The sequence below is a fragment of the Amblyraja radiata genome, chromosome 10 (genome assembly GCF_010909765.2).
Source record: "Amblyraja radiata isolate CabotCenter1 chromosome 10, sAmbRad1.1.pri, whole genome shotgun sequence".
Taxonomy (NCBI): Eukaryota; Metazoa; Chordata; class Chondrichthyes; order Rajiformes; family Rajidae; genus Amblyraja; species Amblyraja radiata.
Genome location: NC_045965.1, coordinates 22,864,940 through 22,892,865, shown reverse-complemented (window position 1 = coordinate 22,892,865; position 27,926 = coordinate 22,864,940). Strand labels below are relative to the sequence as shown.

Sequence of the window (27,926 nt, the reverse complement as noted above, 5' to 3'; positions counted from 1 at the left end):
CTTTAGATACAAAGTTCCACCTGCACAGGTTCTCCAGCAGTCACAGAGGAATGTGTGAGTGATTGTGGTGTCTAGTCTTTGGCCGTGCGTGGTGATAATAGCTGTACCATTCCAGTTACGTGTGGCGATCAGAAGCTGCGGTCATCATGGCCCGTATGGGAATGCACGATGACATCTATGAGGGTTTGCTTCGGGCCAAGGGGGAGATGATCAACAGGTTGTTCCTGCAGGCGGACACCACTCCACGTCTCCGGGTGAGTAATGCCCCCCCGTCTTTCTCATTTTCTTTCCTTTTTGTTTAGAGATACAGTGTGGAAACAGACCCTTTGGCCCACCGAGTCCGTGCCGACCGCCAATCACCCGTGCACTAGTTCTATCCTACACACAATGGACAGAAGCCAAATAACCTGCAGGCTTTGGGAATGTGGGAGGAAACCTGAGCAGCCGGAGAAAACCCACGTGGTCCCAGGGAAAACACACAGACCCCACACAGACATCACCCAAGGTCAGGATCGAACACAGGCCACTGCCATAACTAACACACAGTAATACATTGATAAGGGAACACGTTGAGTGTTACACAGTTCAAGTAATCCGAACTGTCATGGGATCACTCTCGGCTTGGCTACTCTTTCATGGCATCACCTACCTTTAAACACACTGAGAAAAGTGACAGGCTTCGGGAAGGTTTCAGTAGAAACATAGAAACTAGGTGCAGGAGGAGGCCATTCGGCCCTTCGAGCCAGCACCGCCATTCAATGTGATCATGGCTGATCGTCCCCTATCAATAACCCGTGCCTGCCTTCTCCCCATATCCCTTGACTCCACTAGCCCCTAGACCTCTATCTAACTCTCTCTTAAATCCATCCAGTGACTTGGCCTCCACTGCCCTCTGTGGCAGGTAATTCCATAAATTCACAACTCTCTGGGTGAAAACGTTTTTTCTCACAGTCTTAAATGACCTCACCTTTATTCTAAGACTGTAGCCCCTGGTTCTGGACTCGCCCAACATTGGGAACATTTTTCCTGCATCTAGCTTGTCCAATCCTTTTATAATTTTATATGTTTCTATAAGATTTACCCCTCATCCTTCTTAACGCCAGTGAATACAAGCCTAGTCTTTTCAATCTTTCCTCATATGACAGTCCCGCCATCCCAGGGATAAATCTCGTGAGCCTACGCTGCACGGCCTCAATCACAAGGATGTCCTTCCTCAAATTAGGAGACCAAAACTGTACACAATACTCCAGATGTGGTCTCACTAGAGCCCTATACAACTGCAGAAGTAGATCTGTACATTTGGCACGGTGAGATGTGGTGCTTTATCTCTGGTTCTCAAGCAGAAATTCTGCCCAGACTCTGACCAATGAAACCGTTAACGTCTACTTAAATCATTGGCTTCTTAACATTTAGATTAAATGCCTGGATTTGTTTTTCTTTGCATCCAAAAAGATAATCCTACACCTTAAAAACCAGGGGGGGGGGGGAGTGTAAATGCACTAGGGTGATAGAATCAAGAACTAAAGGTCATTGATTTAAGTGGAGAAGGGAAAGATTTAATAGGCACCTGAAGGGCAATTTTGTCACACATGGTGCTTGGTATATGGAACGAGATGCGTGTAATGAGGCAAATACAATAATGACATTTAAAAGAGATTTGGAAAGGTGCATGGATAGGAAAGTTTTAGAGGGATATGGGCCAAACACAGGTAAATGTGACTAGCTTAGATGGGACATCTTGGTAGAGTAGGGCCAAAGGACCTGTTTACGTGCTGTATAACTATGTGTTTCCATTGAACACTATGTTTCCTTCCACATCCTAAAGACTATTGGGAAATTAGTTTGTAAATTATTCCTCGTGGGCAAAAGAAGCACAGGAGAGTTCATCGCAATGCATCAGAGATATTAAGTTTCAGATGTCCTGAGAAACAGGGCTAGTGGGATTGCTTTTCCGGAGCAAGCATGATACTGATGAGCCAAATGACCTGCTTCTGTATCAGATGCAGATGGGGCCATAATATAATGTCTCATCTGAATGACTACCCTCATTTGTGGAATGTCAGGCTGGGCCAAGTGCTCACGCCTCTGGAATGACACTGGAAATGCATGCCTCCGCCTCGAGCACCTCTGTTAAAAAAAGACCAAAAAAAACGGGGAATTTTAACAAGCGGGTGTGTGGTTGGGGTAATCTGATTAAAAGAGGGTGGGGAGCACTAGGAGCCAGCAGAGCCAGACCATGTGCTGTCTGTATTGTGGAGGTTGTGGGCCTAGTGCTGCGCCTGGAACTCTGGTGAGGTGATGGCTCTGATCTACCGGTGGAGAGGCGAGGCGAGGGTCGGCGGAGTCGCTGGTGGAGGCCCGTGAGTAGAGATACGGGTCGGCAGCAGCGGTATCGGTGTCCGGGGAGACAGTGAAGGTCGGCGACAGTGGCGGGGAGGCGGTGAGAGTCAGCAGCCACGGGCGACAGTTTCGATGATCCAACTCTGGGTCTGGGTTTGGCCGGGAAGGCGGAGAGGGTCAGAGAGACGGTGGATGTTGTTGCTGCTCCTCATGGTGGCCACCTCGCCTCGTGGTGGCCGGGCAGGCGGCATCGCGGTCTGTAGGCGGGCGGTCTAGTCGAGGACGGCCGGTGGAGGGACCGCTCTGGAGTGGGTGTGTGAGTGGGTGGGTGGGTGTGCGTGAGTGGGTGGGGGTGAGTCTGTGTGAGTGAGTGTGAAGACCCAGAATTTCAGGAGAGTCAGGGCGAGTTGGTGCCGGGCTGCCACCTCTGTAAAAATACATGATTACCGTCTTTTTATTTGCTTGATAATTATATTTATTTGCTCGATAATTAGTGAGTGCAACCATGTAATATTTTGTCAGATTATTAAATTATTATATGTTTTATTGTACTAGCTATACACTGGGATGTAGTGATCGGCTATAATCTTGTTTGACCCTCTTGGGTTACGTGTCCCCCTCCCCCCCCCCCCCCCCCCAAGCGAAACCGAAATGACGCTCCTGTTTGACAGCTCTGGCACCTAAATAATTAGCACTGCACCACTGCTCTGAGGGGTGAGCAAGCTACTCATTGAGCAACCTGACAGCTCGGTGCTGGGCTAGAAGGTGCGGCCACTTTGAAGTAGAAAGCAACAGAAATGTAATTCTCTGCAGTACTCATTCTTGCCTCTCTCCTTGGACAGGTGAACATTTCAGAGTACGAGAAAGATCGAGTGATTATGGGGATGCGATACGGAGCGCTGGAACCCAGCTTGTTTCACAACGCACGCATGACTGTGATCCTTCCTCTCTTACACTTCTGGAGAAGGTTAGCCCCAAGATTGCACTGAGCATTATCACCCTGCTTGGTCGGACTGATAAGGCCAGTGTTCCAGGATCCTTGAAGTCCTTCATACTTGGTCAAGAGCTAAAGACCTGTGCGGACCAACTGGCTGGAGTATTCAAGGACATTGTCAACCTTCTGCAGACTAAAGTTCTGACCTGCTTCAATTACTACCATCCCGTTGCATTTATATCCACTGTAATTAAGTGCTTGGAGAGGTAGGTTATGGCACAAACCAACTCCTGTCTCAGAAACTATCCAGATCTGCTTCTATTTGCATTTTGCCAGAACGGGATCACTAGTTGCTGCCACACCACTCTGGACCATCTAGATAACAGGAGCACATCCATTAGGGTGTCTTCATCGACTACACCTCTGTATTCAACACTATCATCCCCTCGAAGCTCATCACCAAGCTCTGAGACCTGAGCTTTCTTATCTCCCTCAATCAGAGCAGATTGGTAACATCATCTCATTACTGACCATCAACAAGGTTGTCTGCTTACCCTCCCTCCTTACACCCAGCTAGTAAGGCTAAGCACATTTCCAATGTCATTGTGGGCACCACTGTTATTGGCCAAATCACAGACTGTGATATGTCACCATGTGGGAGAGCTGGAAAAACCAGACTAGATGTTACCATGACAACCTCCCACTGAACATCAACAATGCGAAGGAAATGATCATTGACTTCAGAAAGGGGAAGTCGGGAGACCGCACTCCAGTTTTCATTGGGGGTGGAGCGTGTTGGGAGCTGAAATTCCTGGTTGTTGGTTAACATCTCAGATGACCTGTCCCACCTAGCCCCAGAGCACAGATGTAATTAGGAAGAAGGCATGCCGGCACCTCTATGTTTTTCAAAGTTTAAAGCGATTCAGCATGTCACTGAATACTCTAACAAGATTGCATCTTGGCCTGATATGGAATTTCCAACGCACAAGTACGCAAGTCGTTGCAGAGAGTGGTGACTTAACCGGGTCCATCACATGTGTAGCCCTCCCCACCCGTGTGCGGACATGCCCCCGACGGACGAGAGGCCGAAGCAAAGAAGTCGAAGCCAAAGAACGGAATGGAAACAAGGCCGAAACGACAATAAACCGAAAGAGTCCGAAGACGAAACGCCTACTAACCGAAAGGATGGGACACCCAAATACAAACTAACCGAAAGGGCGGGACGCCTAAAACCCAAGGAACCGAAAAGCTGCGTCGCCTAAAAGCAAACTTACCGAATGGCCGCTCTGTCGTAACGCCACCTACCCGAAAGGCGGCATCACCTACAGGCCAAAGGACCGACTGCTGCTCAACAGAAAAGTCCAATAACGGACTTGATGTTGCCGGGACATGTCAGCGATTGGTCACCAGACCCCCGCGTCCATCACATCACTGTGAAGGCATGAACATTGTCCCAAACCTCCGCTCCACCCGACCCACAGCCCGCAGAGGGTGGCTGTGGGAGAGTGGGGGCTGTCCCGAGCACTTTCGTCCGCTTTCAACTTGGTGCATGGGTTCAGATTGCCCTGTGGCTTGTGTGGGAAAATGAACTCCACGCTCCCGTCTCCCCCTTCTCTCTCTCCCCCCTCTTCTCTCTTCTCCTCTCTCTCTCCTCCACTCACTTCCCCCCCTCTCTCTCCCTTCTCCCTCCCTTCCTTCCCCACCTCCCCACCTCCCCCCCCTCTCTCCCCTTCTCCACCCGTGGGAGCATCCCACAGCCACAGACCATCGGACCCCAACCTCCACACCAGGGTGATTTCCCCCCCCCCCCCCCCCCCCCGACTGGGGGTGGAGACGGAGGAGAGAGAGAAGGTAGAGGGGGGAGATAGAGAGAGGGAGAGAGAGAGGAGAGGGAGAGAGAGAGAGAGAGAAGAGGGGAGAGAGAGAGAAGAGGGGAGAGAGAAGGGGGAGACGGCATGGTGGAAATACTCAGCGTCAGATACCATGGTGGTAACAGTAACAGTTTACATTTCAGGTTGATGACTTTAAGGTTCTGCTCAGTGTTTCCCGCATTTTCTGTTTTCAATATAAATGTAAATTGGAGTGATGCTTTTATAATTATCCAATCCCAATCACAATGATGTTCCTCTCGCCTTTCCCACAGATTCTGTGTCAAAAATGCCTTAAAAATATTCGGCAAACCCACACGACAATGGAGAAAGGAGTACATTGAGCCAAATTACTTGAAGCAATCTATTGAATATCGTATTTCTCATATAAACCCTTTGTTTCCAGGAGGTAAGGAATGGGCAAAGTGCCAATCGGAAAATATCAAGGTCACTTAAACCAAATGATATTTCCAACTTGGGCTTCAAATGCTAGCCAACTGTATTTCCTCTGAAATAATTGTTGTCATAGAGAGGGGTCTCCAACATTCAACGTTAACACATGTAGTTCTGCCTTGGGAATGCTTAACAGGACAGGTAGTCCCTCCCTTCTTTGCTCTGTCATAGCCAGCCTCGTGATATTGGATGGGATAGCATAGAAGGAGCTATGTGTTGTGCCGATCCAATGTTTTACCAGCTCTGCCGATGTTTGATAGCAACATTTTGTGGGAGCTTTACATTTATGTTGAGCACATTTTTGAACGATATTTTTTCAGAAAGTGGAAGCTTTACTTTATATTTAAACCATGCAGCACATCTGAGAGGGAATGTTTAAAGGCGGCAGTTTAAAGAGAGCTGAGCTTTACAGGTGATCAAGTCTTTATCTGTCCTGGATGTCTGTGTTAGATTGATTGGCCCCTATAAATTGCCTCTGGTGTAGGTGGCTTGTGGGGAAAATCAGGGGGCAGGGAGTTGTTTAAGGCATGCACGAGAGAATAGTTATAGAGAATTGGGAGAAGAATTTGATTGTTCTGAGTGCCAACATCATTACGGTCTCCTTTTGAGTGATGAAAATATAATGTAATAGGCTTTTACATATATGTAATTCACGCCTTTCTTGCCTCTGGAGTGTCTGTTGTTGTGTACAGGGAGATGTATATTATGTCTAAATTATATTGTACCTCTTTTGATGTGTTTGATGGTAATTCATTCAAGCAGGAAGAAATTCTGAAAATGTTGACTTTTCAGTCACTTGATCTGGAAACATTTAAAGGTTGAGTATAAAATTGGCAGTGAGCGAGAAATTTGCTTTGCTGTAAAATTTAGTTTATTTTTCTAAGCATTTGTTATTTGAGGAGCTTTTTGGATCCAGACTCAATTTTATTTGGGGTTCTGATCCCAAAATGTCTTAAAATAATTGCAATCAGATAGTGTTCTTAAGCATATTATACATTAAAATAAGAAGCTATTATTGGTCGCTTCTTGTTTGAAAGAAAATTAGAAAACAAGCTGTGGCTTCATTTGTAACCAAAATAGATAATGTTATTAAAGTAAAATCTATTTTTGCTCTAAGAAACAACTTGTATGGTTAATGTGGATCGACTTCAAAAATAGTTAAGGTATTGAAAAATGGGAGATGTTAGAAATTTGAAATAAACACAGAAAATGCTGAAAACTGTCAGCAGGTCGGACAATATATATAGAGAGAAAAGCAGAAGGTTGGAGACCCATCAGTATAACTGGGAAAGCGAGAAAGCATTAAGTAAAGTGCTTGAAGGACTCAGCAGGTCAGGCAGCATCTGTGGTGGGAATGACAGATAGCATTTTGGGTCTGTAGAAGGTTCACGACCTGAAATATCATCTGTCCATTCCCTCCACAGACGCCGCCTGACCTGCTGAGTACCTCCAGCATTTTAATTTTTGCTCAAGATTCTACCATCTGCTGTCCCTTGTGTCTTCAAGAGAGAAAGCAAGTTCATTTTAAGTTGCAGAGAGATAGGGGTGGTTGGAGCAAAGGGAATACCGTGAATAGCATGAGGTCAGGTTTGTTGATGTGCTTATACTGATTGCTGAGCCATCTGGTTGATAGATTAATGGGAGCTGTTATCAAGAGAGAAGTGTGAAATGCAGGTCAGAGTTGTTACTGAAACCTAACATGAGATGTAAAACGCTGGAAAAGTTCGGCAGACAGACAATGTCCATTGAGATGGTAAAAAAAGTGCAGCAACCTGCAGCAGAATTGTTTCTGGTACAGATAGAACAAGCAATCTGTTTTTCTAAAAGTAGAGCAACAGCATCTCATATTTTGCTTGGGCAGCTTACAGCCCAGTGATATGAGTGTTGATTTCTCTAACTTCAAGTAACCCCGGCATTCCTATCTTCTTTCTAAAATTAGATCTCTTTCTGGAAGCCTGCAGCGTGTCCAGAGAGAAGATGAACCATCAGTCTGAAGAAGGGTTTCGGCCCGAAACGTTGCCTATTTCCTTCGCTCCATAGATGCTGCTGCACCCGCTGAGTTTCTCCAGCACTTTTGTCTACCTTCAATTTTTCCAGCATCTGCAGTTCCTTCTTGAACATGAACTATTGATCATTGAGCTTACATTGGGCTTCATACCAACAGTGCAGGAGACCATGGATGGAGATATCAGGGAGTTGGATGAAGAATTAAAGGGACAGTGACTGAGTTTGAAGAACGGCCCCTACACGAAACATCGTCTGTCTATTTCTCACCACAGATGCTGCTTAACCCACTGAGTTCCTCCAACACTATGCATTTTGCTCTGGTGCAAACTAATTAGGAACCATTTTCATCAAAGGGGAATCTTAAAAGACAAAAGGAAACTTAGCAAATGGTGACTGAAGTGAAAATGTAAAATTCACAGGGTCACAATTAACACCAAAGCATGCAAAAATGCTATGTCATTATAAATATAGATTCTGAGAGCTATGAAATATAAATATTTAAAAAACTGGTTAGCACACAACAAAAGCTTTTCACTGTACCTCGGTACACGTGACAATAAACAAAACTCAACTCGCCCAGTCAAGCAGCATCTGTGGAAGGAGAAACCAGTCAACGTTATGGTCACGGACCCCTCTTCAGAACTGGGGGAGGAGTGGAGGGTTTACAGCTTGGCTAGCAGTTGGGTTGGGAAGTGAAGTATAAGACAAAAGAGATGGGTAGCACGAGGACTCACCAAAAATGGACAGAGAAAGGGATGTAATGATAATAATGCAACCTGACTAGATAATTTATGTGAAGTTGGAGAACTCAATGTTCATTCCAGAGGATCGCATAATACCTAGAAAGATATGATATGTATATGTATTCTAGTATATGTTCACTGACTATGGCAGTGGAGGATGTGCAGACAGGCAGGTCGGAATAAGAGTAGGATTAAGAACCAGTGCTTTATTTGTGATGGAATGCACCACTACAGCATACTGGCACCTCTAGTTAAAATTTTGATTTTCACACTTTCTTGGAATGTTTAATGTTGCAAAATGATTATTAGAAATTAAGAAATAAAATGTATTAATTAAATTAGGCAGTCAGGCCCTTAAACAGCTTATATGATGATGATCCGCAAAAGACACCAACGGCAAGAAACGACATGCAAACCAGCACCTTTTTATATGCACAACATCGTTGTGAACTAAAGTGGCACGAAACAGTAAGGTCAAAGTCACCCCTGCAGATTGAGTGCAGGTGATCCGTAAAGTCATCACCCAATCTAAGTTTGGTTTCCGCAGCGTAAGAAGGCAACATTGTGAACGGGTTTCTGCTTTTGGAAAAATAGTCCATTTTCAAACAGTTCATTAATATAGTCCAACCCCCAGCAAGATTTTACAACCATGCACATATTTACCTCCCACATCTTACTGTATTTTTAAGGAATCACTCTATTTGCAACACTTGCCCTTTTACCTCTTTCCTCCCACCATCCAGGGACCAAAACATTGATTTGTTTGCACTTCTTCCAATCTAGTGTACTACTACCTTCAGTGTTCATAATGTAGCCTTTTGGCTTAGTGACTTTAGGTTTTTCCATCAATCGACTCACTCTTGCCACCTCTTACGTAGTTTACTACTACGATTCCAGTTTTCTTAAGCGGAACTTATGAAATTTACACACAGTTTGTGTGTGAATTTCAAAAGAAATGCAGATGTTGTAAATCTGATATAAAATCAGAAAATACTGGATAAACCCAGAAAATCAGGCAGCACCCGTGCAAAGAGAAACAGTTCAGGTATACATAGAACTAGTATGAACAGATACAGTAGCCGGTCGGTGTGGATTTGGTGGGAAGAAGGGCTTGGAGAGGTTACTGCGGACTGGAATTTAATCTCATGATTTCAAATTAGGGAGAGATTTACGCTGGTTGAAGATTAACTTCTCTCTTATCTTTCATTAGAAAGTCTTGATGAAACACATTTGTAGGATTAAATCCTAATAAACATCACTGGTAGGGTTGCAATCTGCCCAGCACCAAACACAATAATCTCGTCTAATATCAGTATCAGTTTTGATAAAGATTGCGTTAACACAAATGTATATTACCTTTGTATGTGCAGATAATTTTAATTTGTCTTACCCAAGCCTTTGTCAGATTCAATCACTGATCATTTAAAACCAAATCTTGCAATGGTGATTCAAAAATCAATCAATTTAAATGAAATCTTATCATTCACAGAGATCCAATATATTTCTTCTGCATTTGCTAGATTTATTGACTGGAATGAGTAAATTGTCCGTTTACATTTTTTTAGAGGATGTCCCGATTCTCAGATTCACATTAGCCAAAGGAATACAAATGCTGATCCCTGTAGAGCATGATGCACATTCAGAGACAGGTGAGATTCACTGTAAAACTGGACCCCTTTGGGCTCCCAGTTTAGAATTAATTCATTTATATGTACTTAACACTGCTGTTTGTACTTTGTGTATTACTGAGGTTTCTGGTGATGTATACTCCTGAACACAGGCCTTCTTCAATGTTTTCATCAGCACAGACTGACCCCATGGGAACTGTACTTACTGTATATTCCACTTCCGTGTCCACTTCAGAACCTGGGGCTGTGTGGGGGGGGGGGGGATCTGCCACTCCCTCAACTCATAGATGACCGGAGGAACTTTCCCCATGGACAGCGCCAGGTATCCAGGAACCGTATGAGTATCTGATGATCAATGGTAGTTTTCACAGTGGCTACATTATCTGATGGAAGGTTTTAGGGGGTTGAGAGATGGGAGTGATACAACATTTCATCTGTACGGTTTCCAACCACTGTGACTGAGTGCTGATCTGATGAAATCCACAGTAGCAAGGAAGCTTGGCTAACTCCACCATTGACCTCTTCAAAATGAGATGTTACTGCTTACACCATTCTGGGGGCACCTTCACCTTTCCACAAACCCTGTGCGCACCAGGCGTGTTTTTGCTACTTACAGCAGAGCATGGATACAGGCGAGCACCATTCTTGCCTATGGGCATCCAGTTAAATACGCGGCAGCAAGAGATGGAAGAGGGCAAGGGTCAGCACGACCACCATCTCTCCCCATAGCTGGTGCCAACAGTCCGCCACCACAGAGGGGATGGCCTTATTGGTGGCAGCACTATAGCGCAGCTGTGCTGGTATCCCACCGCTTCAGGTTCTATCCTGACCTCTGGTGTTCATGTGCTTTTGTACTCCCTGTGACCACATGGGTGCTGCAGTTTCTTCAAAGGGCATGCTGGTCAGTTAACTTTACGGCTGCATATTGTCTCGTGTAGGTTTGTGGATCAATGCTCTTCAGGTTCCTGCCAATAATTTATTCTTACATTTGAAATCCCAAAGGGCAAAATCTCACACTTGTCTAATTTAAGCCCTATCTCCCATTTCTCCAACTTATCTATGTCCTACTGTTATCCTTTGAGCCATTCAATGTGATCATGGCTGATCATCCCCAATCAGTACCCCGTTCATGCCTTTTCCCCATATTCCCTGACTCCGCTATCTTTAAGAACCCAATCCAGCTCATTTGACAACCTTTCTCATTGTCCACAATTCCACCAATTTTTGTTGTCAGCAAACTTACTAATCAGCCGACCTACAATTTTATACATTCTTATACATTTTTGAACCAGTCATTTATATAGATATCACAAACAAGAGATCCCAGCACTGATCCTTGTGGAACTCTCTGGTCACAGACCTCATTAGAATAACAATCCTCACCTCTATCGTCTTGTCTCCTACGGCTAAGTAATTTTAAATTTAAACTATCATGTCTCCATGGATTCAAGGAACCTTAATCTTCTTGAGGGATCTGTTAAATGCTTTACTAAACGTAGACAACATCCACAGCACTGTTCTCATCAATCATCTTTGTCACTTCCTCAAAATAGCGTAATAAAATTTGTAAAACATGACCTCCCTCGCACAATGTGTGCCGACTATCCCAAATTAATCCTATCTCGACATAAAATCCCTTATTTATCCTTGAGTGGTCCTACCCTCTGGTCTGTAATGCATGTGCTCATTTGGAAGCTAGCATGGACAAAATGGGCTAAATTGTCTTCTGCGCCACAATAAGATGTGCTGTCATGCCTGACATAATGCTACACAGAATCTCAGGTCATACACGGCATACCAGTTTGCAGCCCATAAACAATGGTCAAAGAGACCCTTTGGCGCCAGGGGTTTGAGTAACTGTGACTGTTTGGGGGTGGGAAGACCACCTGTCTGTGTGTAACTGGGAGGGATGACTGCCAAACTGTGAATGAGCGGGGCCTTTATTTGATTCTTCGTAAGAGAGGTAGTTGGAAGACCTTCTGTCTGTGAGTGGGAGACATGTCTGACTGTGGGACATCTGCCTAACTGCGTAGGAAAGGAGTTTGTCTGACTTTCTGTGAGTGGGGAGATTGTACATCCAATTCTCCTGTATCTGCCTATTTTAGGCATTCTGCAGTTATTACCATATATTAGGTGAGTGTAAGGGGTGTCAGTCACTTTTATTAACTCCAACCCCGAGGTCTGCACAGCAGTTTTTCCATTCAAAAACAGCTTAAGACCCATGTGGAGCTTGCTATTTGTCCGAGAGTGGGAGAGGTCATAGTAATAGACAGGACAGAAACGGGCCCTTCAGCCTCAGGTGGGAAGTCGTGAGGAGGGGGCATCTGTCTGACTAATGATCCTAAGGAATTCCAGAATTAATTTCAAGACAAAAGGTGTAAGACTCTGCTAACCACAAGACCTTGCTATTTTAATGTACAGCGGGAAGTGAAGCTTCAGGACAGAGAAATGTCACCCCAAGCCCTGCCAATGGGTGAGTGAGCATTTTAGTATTTCTTTGGCCAGACCTGTGCAAACGATTATTTATGTGTAGGAGAGAACTGCAGATGCTGGTTTAAATCGAAGGTAGACACAAAATGCTGGAGTAACTCAGCAGATCAGGCAGCATCTCTGGAGAGAAGGAATGAGAGATGTTTCAGGTCGAGACAGTCTGAAGGGTCTCAACCCGAAACGTCACCCATTCCTTCTTCCCAGAAATGCTGCCTGACCCACTGAGTTACTTTTGTGTCTACCAAAGGATTATTTACTTCACTACTAAAGCAAAGTGGTAACAAACTAAAACATGTTGCTAGGTCAGGAAAACCATCTGCAGAGAGAAACTCACATTTGTGATCTTTGATCTTTCTTTAGAATGGTTCTGCTAAAAAGCTAACATGAAATGTTAACTGTTTCTCTCGCTGGCTGACCTGTTTCCAACATCTGATTTATTTCAAATTTCAAGCATTTGCAGATTTTTTATATTTAATAATGGAAAATATGTTCACTGCACTTGTCCCTTTCCCCATAAGCCCTTACCTCTGCCCCCATAGACCCCAATCAGGGTTCGTACACTTTAGGACTTTCAAGGACCAAAATCCAGCAAACATTGATGGTTAATCGGAGATGTATATAAATTGCTTGGTATTGGATGATTGGATTCTGTACCAAATAAAAGTAAATAAGGTTGGCTGGTCACCATCTCAGATTTCATTGAAAATCATGTTTTGCACACCTCTGGTACAAAGAACACAGCAAAAAAATCTATTTTCAACTCAAAGTTCCTTCGAAGTTTTGATTATTGCCAAATGCCTATTGGAATTTAGAGTTGAGACCTTGTTTTCTGTTGTTACTTGTGTGCTCTGTTATACAGACACTGATTTTCAGGGAAATCTGAGAAGGTAATCAGTCAAATCCATTAGTCCTGGTTGCACAGAACTACATAATAATTAGTACACACAAGATGGTTAACTTATCTATGTTCGTAGAGCAGTGATGATCCATTTTCTCACGTTAGTTGTTCAATCTGAAACCATGATAATGGAAAACATTGCTTTTCAACCAGTCCCTGCCTGCTCCAAAGTCTCCACTATTGTCCCTGTACCCAAAAACACAAGGATTGCTGGTTTTAATGACTACAGGCCTGTTGCACTGACTTCTGTCGTCATCAGGCATGAGACAGGAAAAAAAAGAAAAAATAGGAACAGATGGGGGTCCAGGGGCAGAAATTTTCTGTAAATTGTACCCTGAAATGAGTTTTCTTGCCTGTTTACCCTTAATTTATACTGTAATTTGTTTTAATTGTATCTTAAAATAACATATTTTACTTGCTTGTCATTTAATTTACACAGAAAATCTGTGATAATCATACCTTAAAATGACACCAACTCCTTGCTCGTTTACACTTGTTATATTGAAAATATTTTATATTACACCTACTTGTAACATACTTGTTCCCTTGTTTAATTAGAGACAGGAAAATTTTGATAATTATACCTTGAAATGACAATTTCCTTAATGTTTACCCTTAATTTATACTGTATTATTTTTTAATTATACCTTACAACAAGGGCCTCCAAACATTTCAGCATTAGGGCCACATTATATATTTGGCACATTTTTTGCCAAGAAATGTCAGTTTTATAAATGTAAAGGACTCAAAAATGAACTTAACTAAAACAAATGGAAGAAATTCAAAACAAAACACATAGCCATCAATCAAGTTTATCCAACGAAATCATAAAGGTTTATGCAACCACATTAATGGGAAAGATGGAACTGCTTTTTTGATTTCAAAGTTTCATTGAAACCCTCAACTTGATAGCCTACGACAAACTGCCGTGTAAGTTCACGCTACCCAGTGTTGCATTGCTAATTTTTTAGGTGTCAGCTGTCAAACAGGGGCATCATTTCAGATTTTGATTTCAGGCAAGCTAGTCTCCCAAGAGGGTCAAACAAGATTATAGCTTATCACTCCATCCCAGTGTATAACTAATACAAGACATATACTAAATTTAACAATATGACAAAATATTGTACGGTTGCACACACACACCCCCATACGCACTCACTCTCCACCTCAGCACCAGGCCCACAACCTCTCATGCAGACAGCATGTGGTCTGACTGCTGGGTCCTAGTGTTCCTCAGTGGTCCTCCCCTCCCGCCTACAGGGGACGCCGTTAGCAAACATTTCTAACAATGTTTCCCGACTTTTAATAGAAATACGCATTATAAACAATGAAAAAACGCCACATTACTCTGCATGAATACTTTTAAAATTAAAAGTGAATTTTCAAGGAAATATGAAAATGCCAAGGTCTTGAAAACAAGTGTTTCAAACTCCAGGACTTTCAAAGACTGTACGAGCCCTGCCAATCCTCTCCCACAGGATCTCATCCCTTTTACTTGAGGCCCACGTCCTTGCCCCCAAAGACCCTTGCCGTTCTCCTGGTCTCTTACCTCTTTTACTCCAGTCCCTGAGGTAATATTCCAACAACTTGTACCTTGCTCTATTTTCCCCATGACCTGAATCTGCACCTTTTGCCAAGCCCCTTCCATTTTCCCTCATGTTGATATCTTGTGGCCAACAATTTCAATTTTACAAGTATGTCCCCCATAACCATATAACAATTACAGCACGGAAACAGGCCATCTCGACCCTTCTAGTCCGTACCGAACACGTATTCTCCCCTAGTCCCATACACCTGCGTTCAGACCATAACCCTCCATTCCTTTCCCGTCTATATAACTATCCAATTTATTTTTAAATTATAAAAACGAACCTGCTTCCACCACCTTCACTGGAAGCTCATTCCACACAGCCACCACTCTCTGAGTAAAGAAGTTCCCCCTCATGTTACCCCTAAACTTCTGTCCCTTAATTCTCAAGTCATGTCCCCTTGTTTGAATCTTCCCTACTCTCAGTGGGAAAAGCTTATCCACGTCAACTCTGTCTATCCCTCTCATCATTTTAAAGACCTCTATCAAGTCCCCCCTTAACCTTCTGCGCTCCAAAGAATAAAGCCCTAACTTGTTCAACCTTTCTCTGTAACTTAGTTGCTGAAACCCAGGCAACATTCTAGTAAATCTCCTCTGTACTCTCTCTATTTTGTTGACATCCTTCCTATAATTAGGCGACCAAAATTGTACACCATACTCCAAAATTGGCCTCACCAATGCCTTGTACAATTTTAACATTACATCCCAACTTCTATACTCAATGCTCTGATTTATAAAGGCCAGCACACCAAAAGCTTTCTTTACCACCCTATCTACATGAGATTCCACTTTCAGGGAACTGTGCAGTTATTCCCAGATCCCTCTTGTTCACCTGCATTCTTCAATTCCCTACCATTTACCATGTACGTCCTATTTTGATTTGTCCTGCCAAGATGTAGCACCTCACACTTATCAGCATTAAACTCCATCTGCCATCTTTCAGCCCACTCTTCCAACTGGCATAAATCTCTCTGTAGACTTTGAAAATCTACTTCATTATCCACAACCCCACCTATCTTAGTATCATCTGCATACTTACTAATCCAATTTACCACACCATCATCCAGATCATTGATGTACATGACAAACAACAGTGGACCCAACGCAGATCCATGTGGTACCCCACTAGTCACTAGCCTCCAACCTGACAAACAACCATCCACCATTACTCTCTGGCATCTCCCATTCAGCCACTGTTGAATAAGTGAGTCTTCTGCTCCACATCTCTATATTCTACCATGCTCTTATCATCCATCCCTTGGACTACACATATGCTTCTGAACTAATTCCCTAGCATGAATCAAGGCATTATTTTGGCTGTAACTATTGTCCATTCACACCTTTACTCTCTGTGACTGATTGCCAGGTATTTTATATGCACTGTTCTTTGTTAAATTTCCCAAATGATGTTTGTATTTGGGATGTGTGCTCTGGTCAGTAATCAGGCAGAAGTCGGAAAAAAGGGAAGAAAAGAAAAGGCAACATAATTCAAGAATTCAGCCTACCAAAAGCAAGGCGCCCACGAGCACAGCTGAGGAGGGGAGTAAACTGGAAACATTGCAAGGGAGGCGAGAGATTGAGCTTTCTATTACAATAAATAATTTTCATATTTTTTTGGTTGTTTTTCAAGTTTTCTCTCGGTGAAACCGGTAAAAAGTAACTTCCAACCGAAAGAAAAGGTGAGGAATTATACGAGTCCTCTAAACACTGTAAAAAGGCTCTGGCGTATAGGCATGTACTTTCCCCAGAATCTACCATTCATCTACTTTGGCTAAATAACCCATCAACCTATACGTGGGGTGGGTGCAACCTTCACGTGTTCCACCTTGTTTCAACTAATGCAATCAACCCGAGTACACAAACAAAAGATCAAATAGCACAAGTTGTCCAACAACTTTAGGCTGTGCATACACAAGAAGAACCTATACGTCTTTTGGCTTGTGGGAGGAAATCAGAACATACTCTGTTCACAGGAAAAAGATGCAAACTGTACACTGACAGCATCACAGCTGTGCTACCTTGTAGGTAGGTAAAAACAGCACTAGAGGTCTGTGTGCTGGATTTCACTATCTGAAATGTGCTAGTAGCTATGCAAAAGGGGCATGGCTTGCAGGGTGCAATGTCAACTCTACATTACATTCTACTGTGGAACATAGCAAAGACAAATGCAATCCCAAAGGGAAGAGCAGTTGGATAAATATTGGCAGGGCAACAAAAAATGTTTTTAAAAAGACTTATAATTAACATCAAGCACAACTTCATTTTTCACCTATGGTTTTGTGTTGTTAATAATGTAGCCAACAGAAACATACTTAAATCAGCTATTAATTTTAATTGACCAGCAAATTGACACAATTAAACACACGATCAGATCCTGGTGAACACTCCAAAGATTCCTGCTGGAAGGGATCCCCATCCTCCAGAGGATTCTCTCCAACAAGATCCTATCATTCTTTGAAGTTTGTCAGCTCTTCTAATAGGCAACTGCAATTGTTGTAATTTGTGGATTCAAGTGGCCTGGAAAGCTCTGAGCATCCATCGATAAAGTCCATTCTCATGTGACAGCCCCTGTTTGAAAACAGAATAAAAATTTAGAAAGCAGCTGGAGATGTTGATATGTTTTTAAATGACCGGTCCGACTTCCAAGTCCTCTTTCTTCATCATAAAACAACCATACACTCATCAAAATACATATAACTAGTTCTAGATGACAATTTGTTTAAAAGTCACAGAACAATTGTAATCACTCCAAAGCCCAGTACCAATAGCCACAATTTCCACATCACTGCTAACCTCCAAGCACAAGTATAAAGAAGTTTACAAGGCAGTTAGTTTATTTAGCAATACAGGGCGGAAGCAGGCCCTTCAGCCCACTGAGTCTGCACCAATCCCCGCACGCTTACACTATCCTACACACACACTAGGGACAATTTACAATTATACCAAGCCAATTAACCTACAAACCTGTACGACTTTGGGAAGAAACTGAAGATCTCGGAGAAAATTCAGGTCGCAGGGAGAACGTACAAACAGCACCTGTAGTCGGGATCGAACCTGGGACTCTGGCGCTGTAAGGCAGCAGCTCTACTGCTGCGCCACCGTGCCGCCCTTCTGCTATAATATGATGGCGGCTTTTTTAAGAAAGCTAGTGTTATAGACAATCTTGTTAGAAAAACAATTGTGTCAGCGGTGATGAAAAGGGAAGAGCCACTTCAGTGGCTAGAGAATGTCAGACTTAGATTAGATTAGATTATTTAATGACCACACAGTCAAGCTGGTGGAATTCAGGTTCAGTACAGGATGTTACAAGGTAGGCTGATTCCCGTTAAACATAACATAAAACACAACATCATACAATATACAGTACATGCATGGGGAGGATATGTGCTGTTGTCATAGTGTGTTCAGAATTCGGATTGCGTGTGGGTAAGAACTGTTTTTAAATCGAGATGTCTTGGCGGGCAGTGAGCTGTAGCGCCTTCCTGATGGCAGCAGGTGGAAGATGTGGTGAGCTGGGTGGGAGGGATCAGAGATGATTTTCTTCACCCTTGACACGGACCGTTTGTGATGGAGTGATTCTATTGATGGAAGGGGAGTGCTGATGATTTTGGATGCTTTGTTAACTATACGCTGTAATTTATTACGGGAGTGAGTGTCTAAACTGCTGAACCAGACTGTAATTGATGAAGTGAGCATGCTTTGGATGATGGCTGTGTAGATTCGGATTAGGAGGTGTTTCCTTACTCTAAACTTCTTGAGCTGGCGGAGGAAGAAGAGTCTTTGGTTGGCTTTTTTGTAGATGTGATTTGAATTGATTTTCCATTTGAGGTTATTGCTTATGTGAGTGCCAAGAAATTTGAATGAGTCAGTGGTGGATATGGGTTCGCCTGAGATGAGTAGGGGGGGTCTTGGGTTGTGCCTTACGTCTGAGATCAATGATGAGTTTGTGTGTTTTTGATGTGTTGAGTAAGAGGTTATTATCTGTGCACCAAGTGACTGCTTTGTGTGTTTGAGTGCGGTATTCTGTTTCATTATTGTTCGAGATGAGACCTATGATGGTTGTGTCATCTGCGTATTTATATATTTTAACTGAACTATGCTGGGATGTGAATTGGTTTGTGTAGAGTGAGAATAACCAGGGTGACAAGACGCAGCCCTGAGGGGCTCCTGTGCTGAGGTGCAGGGGGTGAGATATGGTGTTATGTATCTTCACCCTCTGTTGTCTGTTCCAAAGGAAGCTGTAGATCCAGTGACAGATGCAGGGGTCAATGTTCATGTCCGTTAATTTATGGAAGAGTTTAACCGGGTTGATGGAGTTAAATGCCGAACTGAAGTCCATGAACAGGATGCGGGCGTACGTGTTGGCGGTTTCCAGGTGTTGCAGAGTGTGATGAATGGCCAGATTGACTGTCTTCCACTGACCTGTTGGCTCTGTATGCGAATTGGTGTGGGTCCAAGTTGGAGGAAGTGCTGGTTTTGAGGTGAGTAAGAATAATGCGCTCGAATGACTTCATGGCCACAGATGTAAGCTGTGTACCCTGCAGATTTGTACCCTGCAGAATTTAAACAATTTACAGCTTTAAATATATTTTTGTTACTGCAAACTAAAAATACTAAAAGCATCATGTTACATTGTTTAACAGGCACCATTACACGTTTCAATATAAAACAACTAGCATCTTGTTTCTCCGTCAATAGAAGAGATGGCTTGTCAATTTCAATGCCCACTGGATATGAAACAGAAGGACTGAGACAACTGTATCTAATTACTGCCAAGAGGACCTAGACATTTTTTCTGTCTGTCAATTATCAATTTAATTTTTACGCAGTTCTCTATGAAAATCACGTTATAATCAATATGGCCTGCGTAATGCAAATTGTTTCCTCGAAATTCATCTATCACATTATATCCAATTCATGGCATGGAAACAGTACAGGCACCTCACATTTTATTTGTTTGGTATAACGCACTCAAATTTAATGCTGACAGCATAGTTTAATTTGTTTAATTTAATGAAGATAGACACAAAATACTGAAGTAACTCAGCAGGACAGGCATCATCTCTGGAGAAAGAATGAGTGACGTTTATGGTCAAGACCCTTCTTCAAACTAGTCTGGGGAAAGGGAAAAGATATAGAACAAATGAATGAAAGATATGCAAAAGAGTAACGATGATAAAGGAGACAGGCCATTGTTAGCTGTTTGCGAGGTGAGAACGGGAACCTGGTGCGACTTAGGTAGGGGAGCGATGGAGAAAGAGGGAGCGCAGGGGTTACTTGAAGTTAGAGAAATCAATATTCAGACCACTGGTAAGCTGCCCTATGAGATGCTGTTCCTCAAATTTGCGATTAGCGCCACTCTGACAATGGAGGAGGCCTAGGACAGAAAGGTCAGTGTGGGAATGGGAATTAAAGTGTTTGGCAACCGGGTGATCGAGTAGGTCCAGATGGACTGAGTGAAGGTGTTCAGTGATACAAACACCCAGTTTACGTTTGGTCTAGCTGATGTACAAGAGTCCACATCTGAACAATGACTACAGTAGATGAGGTTGGAGGAGGTGCAAGTGAACATCTGCGTAACCTAAAGGACAGTCAGGGTCCTTGGACAGAGTTGAGGAAGGAGGTACTGGGACAGGCGTTGCATTTCCTGCGGTTGCAGGGGAAGGTACCTGGGAAGGGGGTGGTTTGGGTGGGAAGGGATGAGTTAACTAGGAAGTTGCAGAGGGAACAGTCTCTGCAGAAGGCAGAAATGGATGGAGATGGGATTTAATTTAGTGCTGCTTTTCAAGTACGCAACCCTCACATAAACCATGAGGTGCCTTTACTAAAGAATCATCACCTGCATTTACTTTTTCACCAAGGCAGCCAATGAGATGGGCACAGAAAAAGACCAACACGTAATCCCACTACATGCAAGACGACCATTTCCTTCACAGCTGTACTGAAAATTATATGCACTCAACTCTAACGTACAGTATTTACTTCAAGCTACATGGTGAAATCACCACGAACATAAAGCTGCTCAAGATTAGTGTTAGTAGCTACCATATCCACCAAAAAAATCATAAATATGACAGATGTTTAGATTCGAGACAAGGCTGTAGATTTTGGAATCTAGAATAAAACACAAACTGCTGTAGGAACTCGGTAGTTTAGATGCCTTCATAGCTTCATGTGTGTATGCACAAACTTCAGAATGCATCAGAGCGTTTACTTTCAGCCTCATTAAAGTCAGCAAAAAAAGTAAGTCATCACTTGCACCCTGCAATTTATGACAAACAATTCTGGACATTCATCTCAAACCATTTAGTCAGCCAATACATGCCTTTCTGGTGATAACCCTCGATAAAAAAATACCTCACAAGAAATGTTTATTAATGGACAAAATCAATGGCAAGTGTTTTTTTGTTGTTGTACTGCAACAACATTTATCAATGCACCAATCTGTGGTTTTAGAAAAATAAACCATCCATTTTGTCGCAGTTGGCCTGCTGGCAAGTGGATTCACTAACTGACAGCTGCAGGTCTAATTGCTGCTCAGTTCAATTTTAGGGTCTTGTGTAGCACATTCACATTCAAGGATAGAGGCAGAGGAGGATTGGATGAATCCAGGCTCATACTGCCAAGTCTCACACAATTACCCTGCAGAAAAGCACATGCATTTTTCTATCCCATTTTGAGGTTTGGACAATGTCAACAAGGTCAGCATTTACTGCCCATACCCAAAAACTAATGGCAAGTGTTCTGGATTAACCACAGAAATCCCGTACTGAAGATTGCCACCACAACATCAAGGGCACTGAAGTTGTAACTCCCAAATTAAAATGGATTATTTAAATCACAGCAAAATAAAAATGAAGCAAACAACCCTCTCTGCTCATGATTCAAGAAAATAATTATCCCTCTTTGGTCATTAAACAAACATTCTAGTCTCAAAACATCAGCAAATAAGTATCAACAAATAATCATTCACTTACCTCACGATAAAAAGAAACGACTTGAACTGAAGCCCCTGCCAACAGCACAAAACAATCATTAGTGTCCATAACAACTTACATAGTGCATGCATCTAACATTAGATGCCAATGAAGGTATGTCCTCACAACCACCTACATGCAAATAATATATTAGCAGCAGGATGCATCAGAATATTTACTTTGAAGATCACTTGCCTTGAAGATCAACGACATCACATTTCCCAATACTCATCATCATCATTTGCATCACTGATCAAATTTACACCAGAATACGAGTACCAATAGACACGAGATTACTAAACTTCTCCCCCACTTTCCAAACTATGTAGATGGTATTAAAATCCGTTACACTTGCTAACCTTAAACTGCTCTTTATAAAATGGCAGTGTGCTTTATTGATGAACTGCTGTAGTCTGTTTAAGTATAGTATATAAACTCAAACAGACATTTCCTGCACTTTGACATACAATAAGGGGATTAAATGAGAGAGGCTTTGGAGAGGGCACAGTGAGGTTCACTTGGTTGTTATCTGGAGAATATTAGCTACAAGTTGAACAAATTTTCTCGAGCACAGGCTAAGGGGCAAGCTGAGAAGAAAAAAATGAGATGGATAGTAAAGATAGGTAATCAGAAAGTGCTGGAGTAACTTAGCCGGTCAGGCAGCGTCATCATGGCCTATCCATGTTCTTCGGAGATATTACCCAACCCAGAGTTACTCTAGTAATGTACGTCATACTCAAAATTACGGTATCTGCAGTTCCTTGTGTCTCGGGTAGATAATTGTCTTTTTCCCAGGATGGAAATGTCAAATACTCGGTCATAGATTAAGAACAGAAGAAGAAAGCTTAAAGAAGATTTGAGAGGTAAGCTTGCTTCCCCCCCCCCCCCCCCCCCACATAGGGAGTAGTAAGTGCCAGGAACATGCTGCTAGGTCCAAAATATATAATAAACGCACAAACATGCAGGGATGAGAGAGATATAGACCACATGCAGGAAGACGAGTTCAGTTAAACTGCCATCATGGTCTAAGCAGACATGTTCCTTTGCTGTGCCACTTCTATCAGTACATCTTTCCGAGTATTTCCACAGTACCATTTGTGGTCCATTTTACCCCCCAAATTGTCAATGCCAAATTGACAACTTCATTCATTTAGTAGTCGTGGGTCCCTAATATCAGTTAACAAAAACTTCTGAAAACAAGCAACAAAAATTCTCATTAACCGTTAAGAAATAAGGTATTCAGAGATATTTACCCAGTGCTGGTCATTCGTCCTCACATTATTCTTTTACAAAACACACTGATCCAAATACAATCCCAGATTGAGGATTTACACTTCAAAAAGATCCTATTTTTCTTTTTAAGTGTTTACTTCTTGGATTTCTGCAAGCCATCCTTCCAGGTAAATGTCCAAGCTTGATTTTCATGAGTGATCTGGAACATAGAAGGACGTATCCATAACCGACATATTGACCCAGTCCAATTTTACACAACAGCCCTTGATCACAATTAGTAGTTACAAGCAGGACAATCACAATTATTTTTATTTTTTTATAAGCTGTCCCCTCTTTGAGCCTCGCCTATATAGTATTACATCAGAAAATAAACTGATTTTAAATAAGAGCATGCCATCCAGAATAATAGAAAAATAACGCAGGACCATACTTTACAAAAGTGAGCCTTAACGGTTTCTATGTCTATCAAAATCCATTACATGTGACAAAATTTGCAGGCTTGTACTTTAATTAGTTAGTATTTGACTCATAACAATAAGCAACATAATAAAAACAAAAAAAATAAAAAAAATGAAGCGGTACAAAAAATGTATTAAGATATATGTGTTGTGTGTTATTGTAATTTACCGTACTTCTAATAAAAATAATTTAAAAAAATAAATAAAAACAAGGTTAGAGAATTACACTGAATAAATTAATGTGTGCACATACAAGATGCAGCTAACTATATACAAGCCAGTTTGCTTTATAGTTTTGGCAAACAATATACACATCAGGCTGCTGGACACATCAGAGCGTTTACTTTGAGCCTCACGGTAGAATCTGCAAAATATCAATATCATCATCTGTGTCCTTTTGCCGCAGATCAACATTTGAAGGGAAGGCACTGGTGACAAAACAATGAGCTAGCCTGCCATTTAAAGACATATTTCACTAATACCCAATTCAGTTCCTACTGCGACTTAACATCGTGGAGTTGGCGGCATTTCCTGGAGACCGACCTAGCGTTCCAAGCTGTGGGACTTTAACATCGCGGAGCTTGCGATCCCTTTGCCGGGGATCGAAGCTCCAACCGCAGGGCCTGTAAACTTTAACATCGTCAAGCCTCTGGTAAGAAGAGGCCAATTCGGGAGCTCCATGGTTGCAGAGATAGTTTCAACCACCCTGAAATGGGAGTTTCGATCACCCCGACGGGGGCTTCAATCGTCGGCTGCGGGGGCTTTGACCACCCTGACCGCAGGAAAACAAAGAGGAAGATTGAACTTTAATGCCTTCCATCACAGTGGAATCCACTGTGGTGGATGTTTATGTTAACTTTCATGCGGTTGCGTGTCTTGTTATTTTTCCACTTAGTATGGCAACTCAAATATCACTGTACCTTAACTGGTAATAACATGTAATAACTGACTTGTAATATCACAACTATCTGTAAAACTGCTGCTGCATCTTGTGAATTGCAAAAAATTCACACAAGTCTGTTCCTCCTGTTGGTTTGTCAGTAAACTGAGCAGACCAGGGTCAGGTGCCACTTAAGGCAGGTTTTGGGTTTCACCTAATGCAGTCGTTTTCTAAGAATTTACTTTAGTATCTCATCTTCAAGGGTGGGGGGGACTGGATGAATCTACACAATGATTTCTGTTGCACAGAACATATATTTCATTAATAAGAGATAATGCAGAAAGTACTCACCATCTCAAACAGCTAGTACAGGTGCAAGACTTAAACCTTTCATGAAGTCTAGTAGGGGGGAAAGAAATCAAAGATTAATAGCTTTTATGGTGCAGAACAAAGAAATAAGGAAGGAAAAAGAAAAAGGGTCTCAGAGGTTAGAAGTCAGGTGAAGTTGGTACTATGACAAGCAAAAAAAAAAAAATCAGGTTGAAGATGTAAATAGAGGTTGAATCATTAATAAATTAATGAAATATTGCAATGTACATGCTGGAAATGTAAAATTTGAAATGCAGAAAATACAGATAAATGCAAAATTATTAAACACAAAATAGAATCCAAAAGGCTATAATTTTGCTAGTTGCAATGACGCCAGCACTTTGTGTGTGTTTTTTAATATAAACCATTATCTGCAGTTCCTTGCATCTATTTCTCAGGCATACCTTTCCTTGAGTTTCCTGAGAGCAGTAGAGATTATCAAGGTTCGAAAAGTCAGGGACCAAGTGGAAAGGGGAATTAAAGTAATAAGTTGTGGAGTCACAGACAGTCTGCAAACTTGCATCTACTGCTCCCAATTTACAGGAGTTACATTATGAGCAGCAAATACAATGTTCTAAATTAATACAATTGGCCCATCTACCTGTGTAAAATGGGCTGTTGAAATTGGGAAGGGTGAAAAGCTGGATGTTGCATCTCCTGTAGTTACATGGGAGATGGTCATAAGAAAAAAATTATATTAGGGATGTAGCCAGACTACAGGGGAATGTTTCCGTTAAGTATTTTTGCTGGATCATCAAAAAGTGGCACAGAATAGCACCCGAAATTAAGATCAGCATTGCAAATGATGGTTCTGGGGCACAGGGAGTAAGAACATACCTGTTGGAATGGAGCGCGATCGACTAAAATGTGAAGCACAGTGGAGCTGTATTATCCCAGGTGCTCTGGTTTCTTCCCACATTCCCTCAGGTGCTCCGATTTCCCCTAAAACATGCGGGCTAGCAATTTAGCAATGTTACAAAATTTTGAGATTTTAAAAATCAAGTCTGCAATTTATCCCATCAGATAAAGCATAAAAATAAGTTTAATTTGACACCTAATCCACTTTCATATCTCAAGTATTAAAAAAGTTATGGCCATTTTCATACTCGGAAATTAGCATCTTGTTCCCTATTGATTTTCTATGGAGATAACAAAAAAGCTGTGATCGTGGACCGTCAAAAGCCCATAACTTTCTTAAAAATTAAGGGAACTGAATGAAATTTTCAGTTATCATAGATTGAAGCATGCTGAAACAAATATAAAATAATCTTACTTGGATGACCTGAAATTAAAGCATATAATTAGTTAGTTACCCAATTGTAGCTAATTCCAAACTTCAATTACTAGATCTATCTATTTCTTAATAAATGATTAACATTTTTAAATAGCCTAAGTGTCCAAATAATATTCACAAATAATTCACAATAAAACATGATTTTTAAATCTAATTTACATTAATTTATAGGCCAAATGGAAGGAATTTAGTGTTTAATTGCTGTAAATTAAAGTCCATTTAAATCAGCTTTCTAGTGGGATCCTGTGAACGCGCTGGTTTAGAACGTTCACATTGCGGTAGATTTGTGCCCTCAAATGCCCAGAAAAATACTGCGGGATGTAATGGGCCCAAAATGAGCTACTCGCAATATTAAACTTTGTATAAAGGGATCTTAAGAAGCCCTTTTTAACGTAAAAATATACAGCCTACCTTCCGTTTTCCCCTGTATGAGATCCGGCCCGATGTCGGCGGTTTAGAGGTTAATTTTTAAACTACTATAATAAGTAAGGAAAGCCCTTAAAACTAATAATAGCTCAAGCGAGGGAATCTTCCAGCGATTTTTCGTTAATAATCAACTAGGCCGAAAAACCGCGATTTGAACAGCCTAGGGAAAATCGCGTTTTAAACCCGCCCCCCTCTAAACGGCGCCAAAATCGCGCACACGGACTGGGACAGATTTTCAGCGACGCTTCAGGTAGGCTTTGCAACATACCTACCAGCATATTATTTGGCTACTGGAATTTTCTGCTTGGCAGGTGGAATCAAGATGGAATCGATAAGAACACGTGAGAAAATAAATTATAAGGACATAGGTAGGGGGAAATAGGTTTGTACTGAGAGTTGGCGCAGATTCAGAAGTAGAATGGGTACAAGAAAACATAAGAAATCAGGATGACATCAGCAAAACTGATGATAGAAATGCATAGGAATTGCAAGAACGAAATCGGAAACAGAGGTGCAGCTGTGCGAGTCGGTGAGTGTACCGCTCAAAGTCCACAACGTTTGTCACGGAAAAATGTTCAGTACCTCAATGCTGTGATTTCAATGAATGGATGTACATTAGTGCTCACTGATTTCAGCCATTAAGACAGAAAAGGCAGCATAGCTGTCGTACTAATCACGGCTAGGCTGACTTTATTTTCTCAACCACCCTTTTTCTCTTAATATACCCCAATGCTTTGTTTTACCCTCCTTCAATGTACCCCAACATTACTTACATTGATCCCAAATGAATACCGATGTGTGCCTCATTTCCTGACCAAAGCCTTAACATCTCTCGTAAATTTGTCAGCCATGTTCTTCACCCTGACACGAACATGATGCTCGTGTACTTTTTGCTTGCCCCACATTTGAAAGTTTCCCACTTGCCAGTCGTCTCCTTACCTCCAAAATCGGCCATACCCCATTTTAGGACCTTAAGCTTGTGGGCGCAAGCCTCCCCCGCTCCATAACTGTTTTAAAATTAGTAGGGGGCGAGGAGGTGAAAGCGAGGGGCGGCCCTCCTGCGCTCGGAATGGAGGTGAGCGGACGAGACGATGGTGATCCTCCATGGCCAGGAGGTGGGTGGAGGGTTCCCGGAGCCCAACAATATCTGAATCGCGATCGCTCGGCTGCAAAACTAAAAGCGAGAGCCCAGCCAGCGGCACTGACCAAAGATCCTATAGCGCGCCATTCCTTACCCGAACATAGGACGGGCTCCATTTTAGGCGACGGCTCCACTGCAGCTCCCGCGGCCGCCGCCATTTCACGGCATCGGATTGCATTCACGTGACGCGCGCCAAACC

General features: G+C 42.3%; 2 protein-coding genes and 1 long non-coding RNA gene across 5 annotated transcripts in view; 2 read left to right on the top strand and 1 right to left on the bottom strand.

Moving 5' to 3' along the window:
- The first annotated feature begins 125 nt into the window (after nucleotides 1–125).
- On the top strand, nucleotides 126–24,153 carry LOC116977676 (regulator of G-protein signaling protein-like). Of its 2 annotated transcripts, none has more exons than XM_033028344.1 (6): nucleotides 126–254; nucleotides 3,183–3,307; nucleotides 5,418–5,551; nucleotides 9,911–9,994; nucleotides 12,395–12,446; nucleotides 24,024–24,153. In XM_033028344.1, exons 1-6 carry the CDS (start codon nucleotides 147–149, stop codon nucleotides 24,061–24,063), a joined length of 543 nt encoding a protein of 180 aa, XP_032884235.1. In that variant the 5' UTR covers nucleotides 126–146; the 3' UTR covers nucleotides 24,064–24,153. The 2 variants fall into 2 exon arrangements, with proteins under 2 accessions (XP_032884235.1, XP_032884234.1); XM_033028343.1 differs by lacking the exon at nucleotides 24,024–24,153 and adding an exon at nucleotides 16,388–16,562.
- LOC116977677 lies at nucleotides 17,262–25,827 on the bottom strand. Of its 2 annotated transcripts, XR_004413278.1 has the most exons (5): nucleotides 25,704–25,827; nucleotides 24,849–24,896; nucleotides 23,180–23,358; nucleotides 21,927–21,961; nucleotides 17,262–17,517 (listed from the first exon to the last, which is right to left on the bottom strand). It is a non-coding gene; the product is annotated as an uncharacterized LOC116977677 (long non-coding RNA). The 2 variants fall into 2 exon arrangements; XR_004413277.1 differs by lacking the exon at nucleotides 25,704–25,827 and having other exon boundaries at nucleotides 24,849–25,697.
- A 1,511-nt stretch (nucleotides 25,828–27,338) lies between these two features.
- Nucleotides 27,339–27,926, top strand: part of rnasel (ribonuclease L) — a 33,918-nt gene continuing 33,330 nt past the window's right edge. The window contains exon 1 of the mRNA XM_033028342.1: nucleotides 27,339–27,701. The gene's annotated coding sequence lies outside the window, so the exon portion shown is untranslated. The remainder of the gene's footprint in view (nucleotides 27,702–27,926) is intronic.